Genomic DNA, 19,774 nt, shown 5'->3' with positions numbered 1-19,774 from the left:
ACTTTCCTTTGTGCTGCTGCATCAAGCAAAAGAGTGGAAGCACCATAGTCTCCTATATGGTAAGCAGTTAATTCTGTGGAATAACTCATTTCTGAAGGATCCGGTCCAAGTGTAGTTCCTAAATGTGCAGCTCAAGAAGGAGGGTGGAGGAATAGCTGAAAGAGTCCAATGTTCACTTTACCAGGAACTTAAATTGCTAAGACAGCAATGTCGCTGTTTATGGTCCACTGCCAGGCATATATCACATCTCTAAACACGGGGTTTGAGTTTTACTCCCCCTCCCCTCCTTTGCTTGTTTAGGTATCACACAACAGGTAGGCTATTAGACTAAATTAGGAAGGTCATGGAAGTACCTTGTGTTACAATGCCCTAAAGACTAGGACCAGTGCAAGTAACTCCAACTGGCTGATGTGAAGTCATCACTCCAGGGTGGAGAGAGGGGCACCACTTCTATTGACCTGTGGAGAAGATGAAGTGAAATACTCATCCTCCCAGCAATTCATCCATTATCATAAAAATTTGTAAAATGCTCTGCAGTAAGGAATGGAAGGCACTTACAAACTAGTGAGGACTGTCCACCATTCCAAAGCCAAGTGACATGGGTCTGACACTAGAAAAAAAAGATATGTTACTCTGCAACCACTGATTCCCCCCCCATCCCCACAGTCAAATGAAGACACAAGTTTAGACCTCCCCGGCATTCTAACTCAGGCTAAAAAATTCATGGTTTCCTTACCTATCTATGGGTTCAAAAACTAAAAGAAAAATCTAACCAAACTAGACATTTTACTGACTGGTACTCATTGGTTTTGTATTCCCTATCTATGGGTAGGAATGAATGATACTGTACGGTTCTCCAGCTGTGCACCGACAAAGTTAAACTTCTGAGAAGAGAGCAGGAAGAACTTTATGGAACCTCTTCAGGACTGCAATGATGGCAGTGCTCACTGAAAGGATGCTCCCAAGGCCGAAAGAAGCCAGCCATCCAAGTAAGGGAATACAGGGGATTGGTAACTGCAGCCAACACTATGGTAAACATTCTAGATGCACAGGAAAACCCAAATGATTGCATGCTGTAATGAAAATAAAGCCCACCAGAAGGAATCTCCTGAGCAGGTCCAAGAAACTTACACGCCTGAAGGAATCCATCATACCTGCTGATGCCATCTAGGTCATCTGCTGCAGCACAAGCACAACCTCCTGGACAGTCACTATCTGGAACCAAATGTACTAGATGTACAGGTTCTTTAAGGTTCAAGATGGGAAGGAAATCATCCATCTATGTAAGAATTAGAAAAGGTGCAAACAGAACCTCTGGCTTCATTCCATAAATGGGACAGGTACTACAGACCTTTTCAGGACAGAAAATCTGGGCCTGAAGCAAGAGCTCTGTAGAAGCTATTTGGCCTCCTAATGAAGTTTCTTTTGGGGAGTACCTAAAAGTTTGAGGATGTTTCTTGATTGTGATCAAATTTAAATCCCAGTGGTCCTTTATGATGGCCTTCCAAACTGGGTAAAACTCAAGAAAACTGCTTACCTAGAGCATATCTAGAATGTAGTCAGAAATATGACTGTTGGGACAACAGTGTTGTCTTCTTAGAGGAAGCAAAAAAGTGTGACATTTCAAGGCCACATGAGGCTTTTACTTCTTCTACTGGAAGGATAGGTGTGAAAAATAAAGATACAGCAGAGGATGAAGGATGGTCATAAAGGTATTCATTGGTAAGCACCTTAATTGCCTTCAACAGGTCTTTCATCAAGTCTGTAAATGGATGACCAAGGAAAAACTCCCCCATGAAAAAGGTACCCTCTATTGAGTCTCCAAACTCCATTTAATCTCATCCAAGTCATCCTACGCAGGAATTGTGTATAAACGTATGACTTTAGCTGCAGGGTTATCACAATCAAAATTGCAGTGGTGTAAACAGAAGGTCACTTCTGAAGCCATACACAAAGTTTTGACCACTTTCTCCCTAAGCCCAGACTCACAAAGGAAACAAGGGAAACTACTTTAGTGTTTGATTCACTAGAATGAACTGAAATTTGTAGCAATGAGGTGAGCAACTGGGGACTCTAAGTAAGCACAAATATGGCAGAGGAATGACTCACTTACCCACCACGTCTAGGACTTTAAACTCGTCTGGTGGCAAACTAATGATGTGCTGTATTTTTTGGGTCCTATGCCATAGAAATCACAAAGGAGTTCACCAAGGGAATGTCTGGCAAGCGATTCACTCCAATCAGCTGAAAGTTACATACAGATGTCAAGTAAGGTTGTTTCCATGCTGTACAGACGGCATGCTTAATGACAATTTCCATGATGGGTATGATTCGACGTTCCTTTTCCTCTTCCTAGATAAACATTTTTTAATACCTTTACTGAATTATCACTTGGGATACAAGAAAACTTAAAGTAATCAAACCATTAAGTTTACATTTACAAACATTATAATACAAACACTATAAATCACATATACACACTACAAATGAATCCAACATTACATAATCAGTTCCTGCCTTCTATTAAAGCTCATTCCTCCTACAAAACATTTTTTTCATAAACTGTTACTATAATTTCCATTTTTTTTCTGTGATTTACTCTTACCCTTTTCTAAAGATCCTACTTCTACAATATTCACTACTTCAAGTATGGTTGGTTTAGACTGGGCCTATATGAAGCTGGATTTGATGGGTCTTTACCATCTTTAAATATTATAGCCACAACAGCTTTCTTCCAGAATACTGGGGCTTCATCTCCTTTTAAAATACCGCTAAACAAAACCTTCCAGATCTTTATCATTTTCTTCCCACTTATCTTCCAAACTTCCACCAGAATGACATCTATTTCTTGAGACTTTCTGCAGATTAGTTATACATCACCATTCTTAGCTCATCTCTTCCTATCTTAACTGTTAATTATTGAGCCTCATCTGTCTCTAACCTTGGAGTATTTAAGTTTTCCATAAATATTTTCATTTGTGCTTTTTCCTAAAGTTCCCCAGTTCTCTACTTTACACAAACTTTCATAAAATTTCTGAAATATTTCTAATACCTCTACATGATCTCTGGTTATTTTTCTTGTTACAGGCTCCCTGTATTTGGCAACAACAATTTCTGCTTCCTGTTGCTTAAGATGTTATGCTGAAAGTTTTTTATAATAACTCCATAACTCCAGAGCACAAAAATTAGTTTCTTAATAGCCATATTTCTAAACTAATGCATATTATCCAGATAAACTCTTATTTTCTCTTTATCACTCTGCAATTGCTCCTCTTCTTGTTCTATGAAATTCTCCTTACTCTGTAATACTTTTAACCTTTGTCAGCTCCACTAAATAATTCTTGGTACTTCTTAACCGTATCTCTTTCTTTTATTTCTACCTTATTTTTAAGCTTCACTTTCATTTTATCCCACTCACAAACTTTAACTTCTGGAGTACTTCCTATCTTCCCTAATAACTCCTGAATAACCACCAGAGCACCAGCATACGTTTTCTATGTTCAGTGAGATGGAATTAGTAAAATCTATTTCTTAGTCAAAGAACACATATATTTTTGCCTAAACTATGTAACCTAGTAATTTCTGATGTCATTCTATATTACTGTTGTATTCTTCACTGTATGGATCTCCTGCCAAGGATAGCCCAATGTCTGGCAAATAACCCAAAGCCTTTAGATCTTGTATGCACCGTACGTCACATGTATGCACCCCGTACAGAACATAGTGCATAAAGGTTATGTACAGAGGCAGTTATCTAGAACTCCTTTGCTCCCAGTCCAAATGTCATCATCAGTCTGAATGCCTTTTTGCTGTGCTGAATATCTAGTCATCAGATAAGTGCCCCGTTAGGGTCTTTTATTCTTTTTCTTTGGTCTTGTTCTCTTTTGATTATATAGAATTCATGTCATCCAAGAAGGGAAAATATCAGTGTAGGAGGCAAATTCCCATAAGGATCACCACAAACGGTGTCTTTTTCATCTGGGCGCTTCCTTACCACCATACATCTTGTAGCATTTGTAAAGCTTTTGTGCCTAAGACTCTTACAAATTGGTTGTCTTCCCTGACCATCTACCGAAATAACCAAAGGCTTAAACTGTTAGTCCAGAGTAACATGACAGAATGTTCTAACCCTGAGGTATTGTTAAGTACGAAGAAGGTCAAGAAATCTCGGCTGGATTCTTTGGTTGTCCAGCATCTACTGGAAATTTCTCTAGAAGTGAGCAATAGCTCTGTAGGCCGTCCTGTGTCTACACTGGATTCTTTTGCCATGACCCAGTCAGAAGCCGGCATGAATCCATTCTTTGGCACATCCTCTGAGGCTTTGCAGGCATCTGCTCTGGACATCAAGGGGGAAGCATGGTTGATCATCTCAGAGGGCCCTAAAGGGATTCCACAGATTATGGTCAAGGAAGAGGTTCCGGGTACTCTAACTGAATCTCGTCAGGGGTCAAAACCTCTGGTGTTTGTTAGGGAAGACTTTCCTACTGAGAAAAAGCAGAAGACTAATCACACTTTTGTATCTCCTAAGAATCCTCATTTCCTCATATATTTGCAGTTTATCAACTCATCTGAATATCTGTTTAAAGCTTGTTCCGTATCTTCTAGCCTTTTGTTATCTGAGTTGATATACTCCTTCAGTGTTTTGTTCATTTTAATTAGCTCTGAGCGCATTTGACTCATTATTTCCCTAAGATTACTGGACGCCATGCCTTGCACCAAAGCTAAAGCTTGAATTATTTTTTGCTGAACAACTGCAGGATTCTTCCCAGTTGGAGTTTTCTCTGCACCTTTTCTACCTGGTTTTCTTTCAGGCTCTCTAAGTTTCTTCTTTGCTGGCATCTAGGCAATATACTAACTAGCCCTCGTCTTTCAGTTTCTTTTGTTACACTGGGAGAGCTGAAATACAGGTGTTTATCAGTGTGCATGCAGCTATATTGAAAAATCCTCCTTCCCCCGATAAACAGTAAGGCATTTTGGGGGTAAGGAATGGGGCTCACAGTCATAGAGATAATGACCCTTAGATCTTAAGAGTCCCAAAAGAATCCAGAATGGGAGAATTCCTCCATCCACTACCAACTCAATGAGCTTGCATACATGCTGGCTTGTGCAGAGATAAGCATGTGACGGCCACATGCCAAAAGCTGGGAGATAGGGATATGATGTTTGGCAGCATGCTTTCTACTGCCCTCATGAGAACAAGGGAAGTCTGTTCTTACCCCAGTACCTGCAACAAGTCATGTTCCCTAACAGTGCATTCCTACAGCTACATTCAGAGATTCCAGCAGTTCTGAAACATCTCTTTAAAGTCCAGGTCTGTCATGGGAGGACCAGGAAGATGCCTCCCCCCATAAACCAAGGTTGTAAGACTGTGATGGATATGGGAGAACACCATAAGAAGCAAGTCATTAACCTTGCATACCACAATCCATGCAGATAATTAATGACTGTTGTAAAGGATCAGTCTAATCAGCAGCATACTTGACCTCAAGAGCAGGAGCAGGGATGTGCCTCTTCTTGGCCCCTTGCCTGCCAAATGAAGAACAAGTGTAAGTATGAGCTTTTGCTAGTTGAAGGCACACTCAAAACCTGTGAAATCTAGTGGATTTTTTTTTTAAACTGACCTACCTCTAAGAGGGATTAGGCAAGGGCTACACTCTGATTTTCAGCCCTTCTGACAATATTCTGGCAGAGACTGGGTTGTATCTTATTCCACCATGCCAATTCCCATGGGATGAGCTATCAATTTCTACCATCCTCCTAACAGTGAGACAGGTCATAAGCTTTTCTATCTACAACATCCATGGCTGACTGAGTAAAACAACTCAGCACTACTTCACCACTTCTTTCCCAGGCAATTAAGATAGTGCTAGTGCAGGTCTTTGTTCAGTACCTAGTAGTCACAGGGATACTATGAAACCTTGATCTGAGACATGAATACATGACTTTTCAGAAAGGGGTATCAAGATATGATAGAGACTAAAACAAAATGCAATGGCAAAAGAGAACTGGGTGAGATGAGGGACTAGGTGTGCTCTTGCGGATGGAGCATGTACCAGCATCAGGCATCTGCAATATCAAGTACGAAAATTCCAAGAAGAAAAGCCAAATTCTGAGTGTGAAGAGGATGAAACCATTTGCAGAATGACCAAAGAGGGTTGCCATAGCTACTGACATCTGTGCAGATAAGAATGACAAATATGGACTTCAGAAACGTTACCTTGTATGGCACCTCCCCAAGTCTCACAACTCGTGCTTCCTTCAGCCAGGTGTCTCGGGAGTGAAGGGTATGCACACAGTCCCTAGAAAGCAGAAGAAAACAAAAAAATCAAGCTCTAAACAGTGGTGGCAGTCCAAAACTGGTTATCTAACTACAGTTTTCTGCCAAATGACTGAAAACATTTGGTGAAACAGACTGACTTTTTGGGAGATTTCTCCTTTCCTCGATGGTGCACTGATTTTGGAGATGGATATACAAAGTGCAGGGTGCAAAAGGGGCACCTGCATGATTACTTGCAGCCCATTACCTTCAAGATAAAAGGAAAGCTTCAAGTTTTTTCAAACAGGCTATGATCTGTTTGTTCCATTTGAAAGCCTACTTTGACAACTGTCGGTAGGCAAACTGGCCAGGATCTTAAAATAATTCCAATCAAATAATTCATGTCACACTGAACATTCAAATAACAAGATATAAGATACAGTTGTGTAACTAAACTTACCATAACAGCTGATGATCAAATAAATCACTGTTGCAGTAGCATAAAGCTATATTGGACATAGTTTACAAGGGATCTATGTCCTTTGGGTGCCTTCCTCACAAACACTGTAGGTCCACTGAAGCTGGAGAAAGTACAGTTGTGTACACCTACCATAAATGTAGATGTTCGAGTGTCAGGCAGCCCTCGGTCGGCCAGAATCCCAATGTCTGGGTCTGGCGTCGACTGTTCATCCATGCTCCCTGACGTCAGAGTGCCAGGAATACAAAGCTGACAACCAACGCCATCTTCTCCAGTTTTTCTTGCCCCAGATGTCAGGAGTCCCAGATGAAAAAGGTCCCATAACCTTTGCAAATACACCTCAGAAGAATGGTGAAAAAAGGAAATACACAAAAGTAAAAATAAGAGGGGACAGGAGGGAGAGCAGACTGCAACAGTGAAGACACTCGAACATCTACATTTATGGTAGGTGTACACAACTGTACTATGTTCATCGTGTTTCACTGTTGCAGTCATGACTGTAGGGTAGAATCCCAAAGCTGAAAGAAAGGGAGGTGGTCATAAAGAGGAAGGGGTGGCTAAAAGGCCCTGCAAGACTGCAGAGGCAAAGCCTGCCCTAGACTTAGAGTAGAGAAGTAGATTGCAGTGCTTAGAAAAAGAATGCACTGAACTCCAAGTTGCAGCTTCCAAAATGTCCTTGGAAGGAACTCCCCTGAGGAAGGCCGCAGAAGTGGCAGCAGCTCTGGTGGAATGAGTCCGTATACTCCCTGGGATTTGCTTTCCATGGTGAGAATAACAAAATCTGATTCCATGAGCAATCCATTTAGAAATGGTCTGTTTTGAAATGGCTTTACCTTGGGAACTTGAAGCATAAGAGACAAACAATTTTTCTGATTTTCTGATGTCCTTTCTGTTCAGGTAAAAACGTAGCTGTCTGTGTACATCCAAGGAATGTAAGATCCTTTCCCCTTTATTTTGAGGAGTGGGAAAAAAGGTTGGCAAGTGGATAGTTTGATTTAAAGCCACTTTGGAAACCACCTTAGGCATGAAGGTAGGATTAGTCCTCAAAGATACCCTGTCTTGATGAAAAATAATATAAGGTTCCACAGCCATAAGAGCTTGAAGCTCTAAAACTCTCCTGGCAGAGGTAAGGGCTAACAGGATAGCTGTCATCCAAGATAAAAACTTGATGTCAGAAGAAGCAGCAGGCTCAAAAAGAGGCAAAGTTAGTTTTTCCAAAACATAGTTGAGATCCTAAGCAGGAATGGGAGGAGATCTAGGAGGTCTCAAGTTCTTAGCTCCTCTGAGAAACTGTCTCATGAGCTGGTGGGAAAAGATTGGAGGATCTGTATTATAATGAGCAGAAATAGCAGAGGCATGTATCTTAATGGAAGAGAAAGAGAGACCCTTATGTAAGAGATCTGTCAAGTAAAGTAAAATTAAAGTAATGTTAGGAAGAAGAGGATCAGAATCCTGAGCCTGCATCCAGGAACAAAATCTTTTCCATTTTCCTGCATAAGATTTTCTAGTGCTAGGATGTCTGGCTTCTAAAATGACATCCATAACCTGCTAGGGCAGTAAAGAAGAAATCAAAGGCCCTGGATTAACCAGGCCGCCAGGCTGAGAGTTCTGACATGAGAGTGTAGAACCTGACCCTGATGTTGGGACAGAAGGTTCGGAGACTGAGGTAAAACCCAAGGGGGCTCCAGGCATAGGTTTTTTAGAGTTGGATACCAAAACAGCAGAGGCCAATTTGGAGCCAGCAAGATTATCATCTTGGGCTTGTCCTGTTTTATCTTCAATAAAACCCATGGAAGAAGAGGAAGAGGCGGAAAGGCATATCCCGAGAGGTTCCTCCAACTGAATGACACGGCGTCCACTTTCCAAGCTTCTCTGTGGAAAGTCCTGGTGCAAAAATTCTGTAGTTGATGACTGAGATAGGATGCAAAGAGGTCTATGTGAGGACATCGCCAGACTGCTGTTATCATCCTGAATATTTTGGTGTCCAGCATCCACTTGTGTGGATCCGAAAGGTTTCTGCTCAGACTGTCTGCCAGGAAATTTTGTTTCCCTGGTAGAAACTGAGCTTGAAGATCCAGATTGCAACCTAGAGCTGTGTTCCATAGATCCATGGCTAGTCTGCAAAGGGGGTAGGAATGAGATCCCCCTTGCTTGTTTATGTACCACAAAACTGTGGTGTTGTCTGTCCTATTAGCAGTTGTCCTGGTTGTAGAAGATTCCTGAAGGCCAATAGAGCTTTCTGAACGGCTAACATTTCCTTTAATTGATATGCAGGTGCTTCTGATCCTTTGTCCAAAGGCCCTGTAAACAATTGCCCTGAAAATGGGCTCCCCAAGCATAATCCGAGGCGTCCGTGGTTAGAATCTGAGTGGCAGGAGGCAGACGGAAGGGTTTCCCTCTGTTTAGAGCACATGCCCTGGACCACCAAAGAAATTCCTTTTGAAGGCAAGGAAGGATGGAGATCAGTATGTCTAAACTGTGGCAATGCTGAGACCATACACTTTTTAGGTACCATTGTATTTTCCTCATGTGTAGTCTTGCATATGGTATGAGAAGGATGCAGGAGGCCATGTAACCCAAAGCCTGCAGGAATTTCCTTGCAGATAGTTGAGTTAGAGTTGCCAATGTTCTGAAAGTTGAAGCCAGCTGTAATTGTTTTTCGGATGTCAGAAATGCCATCTGGGTTGTGGTGTTTAGAAGTGCACCCAGAAAAGTTATCTGTTGTGATGGTGTCAAATTTGACTTTTTTATGTTTAGAGAGAATCCCAGGAACTTGAGGAGGTTCTGTACAAATTCTAGATGCTGGAGTAAGACATCCTTGCTGTATGCCTGAATTAGACAATCGTCCAGATAAGGGTAAATTTGAATTCCCTTGAGTCTGCAGTAAGCTACTACTGGAGCCAGGCATTTGGTGAAGACCCTGGGCGCAGTAGACAATCCAAAGGGCAGCTCAGAGAATTGAAAGTGCCTCGATCCGGCCTTGAACCTGAGGTATTTTCTGCGATCCTGCCTGATGGGAATGTGTAAATATGCCTCCTTTAAATCCAAAGTTACCATCCATGCATCTCTGGACAGCATTGGAAGTAGCTGCTGTAGAGTAAGCATCTTGAATTTTGGAATCTCTAGAAAGGTGTTCAAGATCGACAGATCCAGAATGGGTCTCCATGAGTTTTGCTTCCTTGGGACTAGAAAGAGCCTTGAGTAAAAACCTTTTCCCATCTCTGAAAGAGGAACCAGCTCTATGGCATTCATAGCCAAAAGAGCTTCCACCTGGTTTAAGGCCTCCGTCCATTGATGTTTTAGAAGGTCTGGCCATCTGTTTGGCCTTGGCAAGGTATGAAAATGGAATTTGTAACCTCTTAAAACTACATCCAAAACCCACTTGTCTTGGGTTATTTGAGTCCAATTTTGATAAAAAAGAGAGAGAGTTTTCCTCCGAGAGGGGCTTCCAGGCAAGAAGTTCCTGTAGCCCAACAGAGGGAGTCATTGAGTTTGTTTCCTTTGAGATTGTGACCTGTCCTCTCCTCCCCTAGAGGTGGAAGCAGTCCACTGTCTTGGTCTATAAGCAGCTTGTGTTTGAGGCCTCCCTCTGGAGCGTCTATATCTACCCCTCTGAGGCCTGTCTGAAGTGGGAAAGGACCCATTTTTTGAAGGCCAATTCCTGCTAAATCTAGGTGGCTGTACTTGTAAGAAATCTTTAACTGTTTGCATGGATTTCGCCTTATCCTCCATCTTTTTAATCACCTCTTCAGCTTTTGATCCAAACAAAACATTATGCTGAACAGGAGCATCCAATAATTTAGCCTTTACTTGTTCAGGTAAATTTTGTTCCTTTAGCCATGCATGCCTTCTAATGACTGTGCCAGAGGCTGCAGCCCTACAAGAAGCCTCCAAGGCATCAAATCCACAGTGTAAACCATGCTTCCCAACCTGTTCAGTGGCATGCAATAAGTCATGTAGTAAACCATGCTTCCCAACCTGTTCAGTGGCATGCAATAAGTCATGTAATTCCTTATCATCTGCACAGGCAGAAATGGAAGTAAGCTTTTGTTTTAAGACAGACAAGAGAAATTGCTGGTATTTAAACATATGAAACTGACAGTTTAAAGCCCTAATGGACAAAGTAGCAGAAGTGTAAACTTTTTTGCCCCATCTTTCTAAGGATCGAGAATCCTTTTCAGTAGGAATGGGATTTTTGGCAGAAGCGGCCTTAACTCCCTTAGGACCCTGAGAAATGGTTTCAGGGTCAGCAGAAGGGTTCTTGTATAAAAACTGATGGGAATCAGGAACCCTGTAATATCTATCAGGCTTAACAGGAGCAGGAGGAAAAGAGTCAGGGGTTAAGTTAGCCTCCGAAAAGGCATCATCCACAATATCCAAAACAGGAGGAATAGCCAGGGGTCTATGTTGGGGAAGAAGAAGAAAATCCCTCAGTCTTTTCTTGGATTCCGAATACTCCTGTCCTTCCCAGTGGAAATGTTCCCTCATTTCATGCAAAGTTTCCCCAAAAGAGAAATCCTCAGGGGGAGAAGCTGAAGGAATGGATTCTTCAGCATCAGAATCCTCATAAGGAGGGAAAGAATATTCCTGATCAGAAGAAGAAACTGAGGAAACAGAAGCCTGATCAGAGGAATCATAATAAACATCCTGCCTTGGCCTTTTGTCTGGAGGGGGATGAGAACCCCTAATCATAGTAAGTAAATCCTCCACCATCTTGAGTAACTGTTTCTGTGACTTGGGAGCCGGTTCAGAAGAGGCCTGTGTTGAAGTCTTTGATTTAGAAGGAGTCTTTGCCTTTGTCTTTGGCTTTGCCTTTACTAGTAGCTGAGTAGGCCTGAAAACCCCTTCTGAAGCCGGTACCTGCACAGCGGCTCCGGACCCATCCGAAGGAGCATTGTCCGAAGGTCCAGCAACAGAAATATTTAAAGGCCTGGTTGGCTCCTCATGAGAGTCCGTTTTGGCCATCGGTTCTGAAATGCCCGACGACAGGGGCTGCAAAAGCACCTCACTGACGATGGCCGAACCTGAAGCTGGCTCCGCTTGTGCGCTATCATCAGATTTGGACCTCGGAGGCCTGTCTTTATCCTTGCGACGTTTGTGAACTCCGGTAGCCGGGACCGTATCCGTCGACATTTTGTAGTTAAAGCGCCTACCAAGGTAATGAAAAGCAAAATCGTACCTTCGCTTAATTGTACGTTGATTGAATCTAGCACAAAACCGACAACTACCTACGTCGTGGTCAGGGCCCAAGCAAGGACTACAGTAAGAATGAAAATCCTTATGAGGTATTTGCTTCCCACATGAAATGCAATTATTAACTTTTTCTGACATCGGAGTGGAGCAAGAAAAAAGTTTCCCCAACGGGGTACTTAGCTTTAAGTGGAGAAGAAAGTCTTCGGACCGAAGAATATCAGAAAAATTCGTCAGGAGTCAGCCGACCGGCACTTGCGAACTGCTATCACCGCACGGCAAGAAAGACTAGAGAAGATGGCGTCGGCTGTCAGCTTTGTACTCCTGGCGCTCTGACGTCAGGGAGCATGGATGAACAGTCGACGCCGGACCCAGACTTTAGGATTCTGGCCGACCGAGGGCTGCCTGCCGGCAGGGGAGAACCCTACAGTCATGACTGCAACAGTGAAACACGATGAACATCATGCTTGTACAAAAGAGGAGGTACAGGTGACAACATTTAGACCTTTCTTGTCTGTAACTAAGGCAGACTGTAACCAGAAATATGACCAGTCCAAATTTCTAATCCTATGTGATAACTTTGGGTGTATATCACATAATCAAAATCCCAAAATATCGAACACCATAAGTTCGAACTTGGAATGTCTAAATGTGATATAATCGAAAGCTCAGAGCAGCAATTTTTTTTCCCAGGGAAAAAATTTGCTGTTCCGAGAAACACACACACAAAACACAAACACCCCAAAAAAAGTAATCCACACATATACACTTAAAATCCTATTTCTAACCCTACACTAAACCATACATACACTACTGTCTATCCACTTACCTTAACCCAAACCCTAACCTTAAGATGCATAACTATCGCACACTCACCTTTACCTGCTCCCTAAATCTAAGGTCCCTAACTATCGCACACTCACCTTACCCGGACCCTAACCCTAAGGTCCCTAACTATCGCACACTCACCTTACCCACTCCCTAACCCTAAGGTCCCTAACTATCCCATTCCCACACTCACCTTAACCCAGTCCATTCGCACAATTACCTTAATCCGGTCCATTCGCACAATTACCTTAATCCGGTCCATAACCTTTGCACCACAGTGGAGAAAATAGCGAAGTGGCAAAAACAGCCCATCGAATTCTTTCCCTAGGAAAGAATTCGATGTTCTGCAGCTTCACAATTTTCAGCGTTTGCTGTTTTGGGTTCGATATTATAACATTCGATGTTTTACTGCTTCGATGTTATAATATAAACCCTATAACTTCATTCTAACCAAGGAAAAAATATTTAAGGAAATATATAGAAAATACGAGAAATGAGAGGGGGAGGGTGTTAGCACTACAAAACTGATCAATCTGAAGTTTTACTTAGAAAACAAAGTAGTGAAATGGAACGGTCTCTGCACTGGTATTTTCACTGCCTGAGTGCACCACTGTCTCTTACTTCATTTTTATAAGGCATTTTTCCAAGTGGACAAAGTATATTTCTATTCTGCTGTGCTTTTTACAGTCTTCATCATCTCTTAATTCAGCCTTAAAAAGAGAGTACAGCTAAGTATGTAAATTAGTAAAATAGAACTGTCCCTGCTACTTTCACTGTCAAGAGTAACTGCCCTTATTATTTTCACTGTCAGAGTATATTTTCTCTTGATTCAGTAGTTAACTATGTAAAGCAGTGGGCTTCCTATTGAAATGTCAGCGAGCCAAAAAGCTGAAATAAAAAAGACAGAAAACCTAGAGAAGCGTGAATCTTGAAAACTGCTCCTTTCCTTAAAACTTTTTTTCAGTGGGGTATCTCCCCTGCACCCCCCACCCCCGAATTTATACATATCAACTCCGAGATCGCCATACTGCAGAGAAAAGGGAATATTCCAATTCTCTGCTTTTCCAGACTCACTTTAACGGGTCCTGACATTTCAAATGGTTAGCAAAGTAGTGTTATGCCTTTTGTAGTCTAAATGTGTTGTCGCTTGCTCCAGTTTTTATAACAAATGTTTTGTTAAGTATGAAAATACTGAAACAGAACTATTGCTGTGATGTAATATGCACCCTCAGAGTACAATATTGTCTCGTGCTTCAGTTTTTATAAAGGAGTTTGATAAATATGCACAATAGTCAAAACTATTGTTATGCTGTACCTTTTATAGACTGATTGTAGTTTCTTCAGTTCTATAAGGGGTTTTGCTAACTATGTAAAGCTGTGAAACTGAACTATTGCTGTGCTGATATTTTCATTATCAGAGTACAAAGGTGTCTTTTGTTTCAGTTTCTAACAGAGTTTTCCAAGCATAATCTCTAATGTGACTATCATGGGAGTGAAGATTGCAAAAACAACCATCATTAGACTTTAAAGATATTAGCAGGGAGTGATCCTGTAATAAGTTCCCAGTTTAAAATCCGCCTCTGAGCGTTTTTTTCTGGCTATACTACTCAGCAACAGCTCCTCGTGGTCCTGCAGAGTGGTCCTAGCAGCACAGAATTGAGAAAAGCGACTACTTTCCTGATGTAAGTATTTTTTGCTGTTTTTACCTGAAATACCTTCTCTTGCTTACCTTGAACAAGCTTAAACTGTTTTTTTAACTGTTTGTTGCATTATATATTATCTGCACTTAAAATTTCATTTAGTTGAAAATTGGTCGAAAGTTGTTTGTTTGTTTGTTAATTTAACTGTTGAGGTTGCCCACAAGTGTGCTAGCCTGTGTAACTGATTTATTACTGTTTCCTGCATTTCTGTGTGCTTTCTATCTCAAAAACAAAAAAAACAAAAAAAGTCCTTGTTTTCCCACCTCTCCTCGACTAGTTTAGACCAGTATACAGGCTTTGCTGTATTCTGGGCTGTGGTGTAGTTCCTGTGGTGTCCATTGCCTTACTTGGATAGAAAGAAGTTTCTTTGCTCACCAGTGGGAGTGGGGAGCCTTGAGCAGCCTATCTGTCCCTGAAAGAGTGACCTCAGCACAAGAGCTTGTGGTAATTGGTTGTTTTGGACCATTTCTAGCTCTTTTGAAGTTCCCTGTTTAAAATCCACGTTTGCATGGCTTTGCGCGGTTGTGCGCATAACGGTTAAACAAGGTTAAACTTTTTCTGGCTCCGCCAAGTCTGCTCTTCAAATTTTCCCTTAAGAAAGCTCTACTCTTATAATAATCTAGTCTAATCGCTTTATTATAAGCCTAGCACTTGTTCTCAAAACCTCTCTTCTAAGTAAGCACTCGCTAACTAAAGTAAGCACTACATCCACCTACCTTCCCTGTGAGTACCCACTTCCCTTAAAGGCACAGCACTCCCTTATAATATTCTAGCATGTCGAGTGGTAGATTGCTGGCATCCTCTCCAGTTCAGCTGGTTAATCTGGGAATCTTGAGACAATGCTACAATTGTCTCATGTACACAGACAACCCTCTCCTCCTCCCAACAAACACAAATACATGTGAGAGATGCAACTATATAGCCAAATTGGAGGCTGAACTCTCTCATCTCAGGACTGGCAAGACCAGACAGGAGGAGAAGGTAACCACACACACACCAAACCCAGTCCCACATAGACCTACCACAACTGCAAATCAAACACATAAAAACACAAAGACATACTCGGAGGCTCTAACAAAAAACTTACCAAAACAACAGAGGCTCCCAAAGCAGACACCCAAAAATCCACCACCTCAAAACATAACACATGCATCACATACTTCAATAAATCAGTGTGTCAAACAATCACAGCGCTTAAGGCCAAACACCATGCCTGATAAACTAGTATTAGGTGACTCTATAGTCAGACACACTGACGTTCCGCTTACCAGGCTGAACAAGAAGAGGGTAACGGTGAGCTGCTTATCGGGAGCTAGGATCCGCCACATAACACACGCACTCAAGTCACTCCAAAGCAAGTACAAATATGACTCCGTCATTGTCCATGCCGGCGTGAATGACCTGAGACGTACCTCCCTGGACTACATGAAAAGAGACATAGAGGAGCTCTCTGATTATGTAGCCCAGGCTGGTATGACCCTGACCCTGAGCAGCATCTTGCCCTCACCAAGAATGATGCCACAATACAAAGACAAGATGACCAGCTTTAATAATTGGCTCAAATACTGGTGTCATTCTAGGGGGATCCAATGTCTGTCTGCTTGGGATGACATGCTGGACAAGCCACGCTGCTTCGCAAGGGACGGCTTGCATCTGTCACCACTGGGCTTCCGGATATTGGCTAAGGCTCTTGCCTCCCCATAGTGCCTTTTTTAGGCAAGGCTCAAAAGACAAACCCACCTCCTTAGAAAACAAAAATGGAAAAAAATTAAGGGTAATGCTGCTCAACGCCAGAAGTCTAAATCTCAAGATGCAGGCTCTCGAAGCACTCCTCAGTATGGAGGACATCAATGTCTGTGCACTAACTGAAACCTGGTTCAAGGCTCCTGAGAGCACCCCAGCGCTACCAGGCTATACCTCGTATCATTCTTTTCGGCCCCAAAACTCGGGCCAAACCAAAAAGGGAGGGGGAGTGTCCATATTCATCAAGGAAACCCACACCTCCAGGTTAGTGGCAACACATGAAGCATCAGAGACCATCCAGGTGCAACTAACCATAGGCAAAACTGCTATACAACTGGTAGCATGTTACAGACCACCCTCCCAATCTCAGGAACCCCACTCAGCCTTCCTGAAGACATTGGAGGATATGAATGTCTCACCAAACACCATCATATTGGGAGACTTCAACTACCCTAACATAGACTGGGTGCATTATTCTAGCCCAAACACCCTAGCCCAAAGGTTTCTGGAATTCATAAATTCAAACGCAATGGAACAGCTAGTCACCTCTCCCACAAGGGGAGATAATATACTAGACCTGATCATCACAAACATGGGGACAAAGTGCTCCACACCGGAAGTATACCCTTCACTAGTGAGATCTGACTACAAACTAATCACCCTGGATATACATATCCCACCTCCACCCCCAACACAAAAGACTACAGTGAAAAACTTCTCAAAAGCCGACTTTACACTTCTTAAAACTGAGCTGGTATCCTTTAAGCCCACTGGGACAGTGGAAACCACATCCCACAATGCAGAATCCTTCACAAATGCTTTCTACGGATATCTCCAAGAATGCATGGATCATGCAATCCCAAATAAAACCAAGACCCTCTCCACCAAGGGCAGGCATCCTGTCTGGTGGACCCCAGCCATAAACAAATTGTATAACAAAAGAAGGAAGCTACTGCACGACAGAGCAAAATCCCATAAAGAGAAGGCATCTCTGATCAGCACTAGTAGAAAGCTACGTTCTCTCATAAAAACATCCAAGGCCAACTTTGAGAGAAAAATCGCTATAGACACTAAAGATAACCACAAGGCCTTCTTCAGCTATGTTAGAAACCTGGGCAGAAACCCTCAGACATGTTCAGAGTTAGTTCACAATGACAAAAAATACACTGAACCCACAGATATTGCCAACATTCTGGCAGACAGGTTCAGTGCAAATTTTTCCCCTCCCTCTCCCCCAAAAGAAGAAATACTTATCCCAGCTGAATGTAACCTCCCTGTCATCTCAGATGTCCAGGTGAGAACCGCCCTCAGCAAAGCTAAAAACACAACATCAATGGGACCTGATGGTATCCCGGGTTGCATGCTACGTGAACTCCAAGAGGAGCTAAACCCGCACATAAAAATGCTGTTTAACCTTAGCTTTGCTACAGGATATGTACCTGAAAACTGGCGTACAGCAACAGTGGTCCCACTCCATAAAGGAGGCACCTCTACTGACCCTGGTAACTACCGCCCCATAAGCTTAACCAGCCTGGTCTGCAAAGCTATGGAAAGAGTCATTATGGAACTAATAAACAGAGACATTGGGGACTTACAGACACTTGATCCCACCCAGTTCGGCTTTGTAAAAGGCAGATCCTGCCTTTTAAACCTGGTTGACTTTTTCGAAACAGTCACTAGAGCCATTGACGAGGGCAAAGCAGTCCATACAGCCTACCTGGACTTGGCTAAAGCTTTCGACACAATACCCCACTCTGGCATCATAGACAAGCTCAACAGCTTAAATGTAAATCCATATGTCACAAGATGGGTGGCAAACTGGCTAAAGGATAGAACCCATAAAGTCAAAATCACTGGAGCCATGTCAGACAAAGCCAGTGTCAAGTGGTGTCCCACAGGCCTCTGTCCTGGGACCCCTCTTGTTCGGCATTTATTTCTCAGCTGTGAAAGCAAACATGGGAGGGTTGTGGCTGACAAAGTTTGCAGATGACTGCAAACTAGGCGCCACAGTCGATACACCAGCTGACACATACATCCTACAGAATGACCTCACTGAAATGGACAACTGGTGCCTTAAACTAAATGCCAAAAAATGTATAGTCATCCCCTTTGGGAAAAACAAAGTGCCCACAAATTATCACATAGGCAGTAACCCACTGAGTACGGAAAAAGTAATCAGAGACCTGCGGACCCAAGTCGATAGTGACCTCTCATTTGACACCCACATTGCCAAAGTGTTTAGAAAGACTTTCTACCTTGCCCACCTTATCATGAAGGGATTCACATCCAGATCAAAGGAGGTCATTGTGCCCCTGTACTCCTCCCTTATCAGGCCCATGATTAAGTACAATGCTCCATTTGGTATGTACCTCACCCGGCACTTGCAACAGCTAGAGAGACCCCAAAAGTACCTCACCAAGAGGATCAAGGGTTTCCAACATATGTCATATGCTGCCAGACTAAAGAAACTCCAACTCTATTCAGTAGCATACCGCCTACTCAGAGGTGATCTGTGCCTGACGTACAAGGCCATGTCCAATCAGGAATTGATGGACATGCTCCACCTCAAAAAATCCAAATCCATCAGAACCACGAGAGCTAAAGATTTGAACCTCAGCACAAACATGAATAGGACATGCTGGAGGGACAGATTCATAACTCAGAGGCTTCCCATACTCTGGAACAGAATCCCAGTTCATGTTAGGCAGAGCCCCTCACTGACTCTCTTCAAGAGAAATCTTGACAAGTGGATGGGAGATCGTAGGTTTACCCCAGGGGTCATCTCTGTGTCACTGCTAGACAGAGGCACAGTAAACTAATTCTATTATGTAAGGGGGTCTTCACTGTGTCACTACTAGACAGAGGCACATTATTCTAAATCTATTCTGTACACTTTTGTACCATTACACGGGGTGGCGAAAGCCACATCACTATGGCTAGGCTTATAAATGCCCCAGGGCAGATAGCCTAGTACCAAACTATGAAACTAATAAAATGCTGGTAGAGAGCATATTACAGTACTAATGTTTCAAGTTAAGAATCACGTCTGTTTTGTAGGTTTGGGGGGGGGGGGGTTACACATTACTCTGTTTTTTTCCTGCCATTGTTACTCTTTCTACATCTACTGCATCACAGCTGTAATCGGAAATGGAATGTGAATGGCAGACAGGAAGTTAGGAAAAAACAAAGCACACCAAAGAGTTTTCAACTTTTGAGTGACTGCAGAAAAGTTTGCTTGTGGTCTGCAAAGAAACATTTGGTGCCTTGTGAGCAGAGCAATAATAGAGTATTGAATAATTATTTTCAGTGGCATTATGAAAATAATCATCCCAAGTATTTCCAAACTAGATGCAAATGAAAGAAAAAGCAGCCATTTTGTCAGAAAACCTCCCAAGAGAACAGAAAAAAAAAATCAAGCTGGTAATACGTTCAGCTTTCAAACTGTAAGGGAAATCCCTGCTCTTAGGAAAAGCTTTACAAAGGGTGCCTGCACGAAAGAAGTGTATGTCGACTGCTGTTATCAGTTTATGTCCAGAAAAGACAGGACTGTTTGATAATGTCTCTATCATGCACAACAGT

General features: G+C 42.5%; 1 protein-coding gene across 1 annotated transcript in view; it reads right to left on the bottom strand.

Annotated features, from left to right (window-relative positions):
- Positions 1–19,774, bottom strand: part of XPC (XPC complex subunit, DNA damage recognition and repair factor) — a 1,641,424-nt gene that overhangs the window by 747,976 nt on the left and 873,674 nt on the right. The window contains exon 11 of the mRNA XM_044078598.1: positions 6,218–6,299. Coding sequence (XP_043934533.1) covers positions 6,218–6,299 — 82 coding nt within the window. The remainder of the gene's footprint in view (positions 1–6,217; positions 6,300–19,774) is intronic.

The sequence above is a fragment of the Protopterus annectens genome, chromosome 7.part1 (assembly GCF_019279795.1).
Source record: "Protopterus annectens isolate FY-2018-M chromosome 7.part1, PAN1.0, whole genome shotgun sequence".
Lineage (NCBI taxonomy): Eukaryota > Metazoa > Chordata > Ceratodontiformes > Protopteridae > Protopterus > Protopterus annectens.
This window is presented reverse-complemented; position numbering and strand designations above follow the sequence as displayed.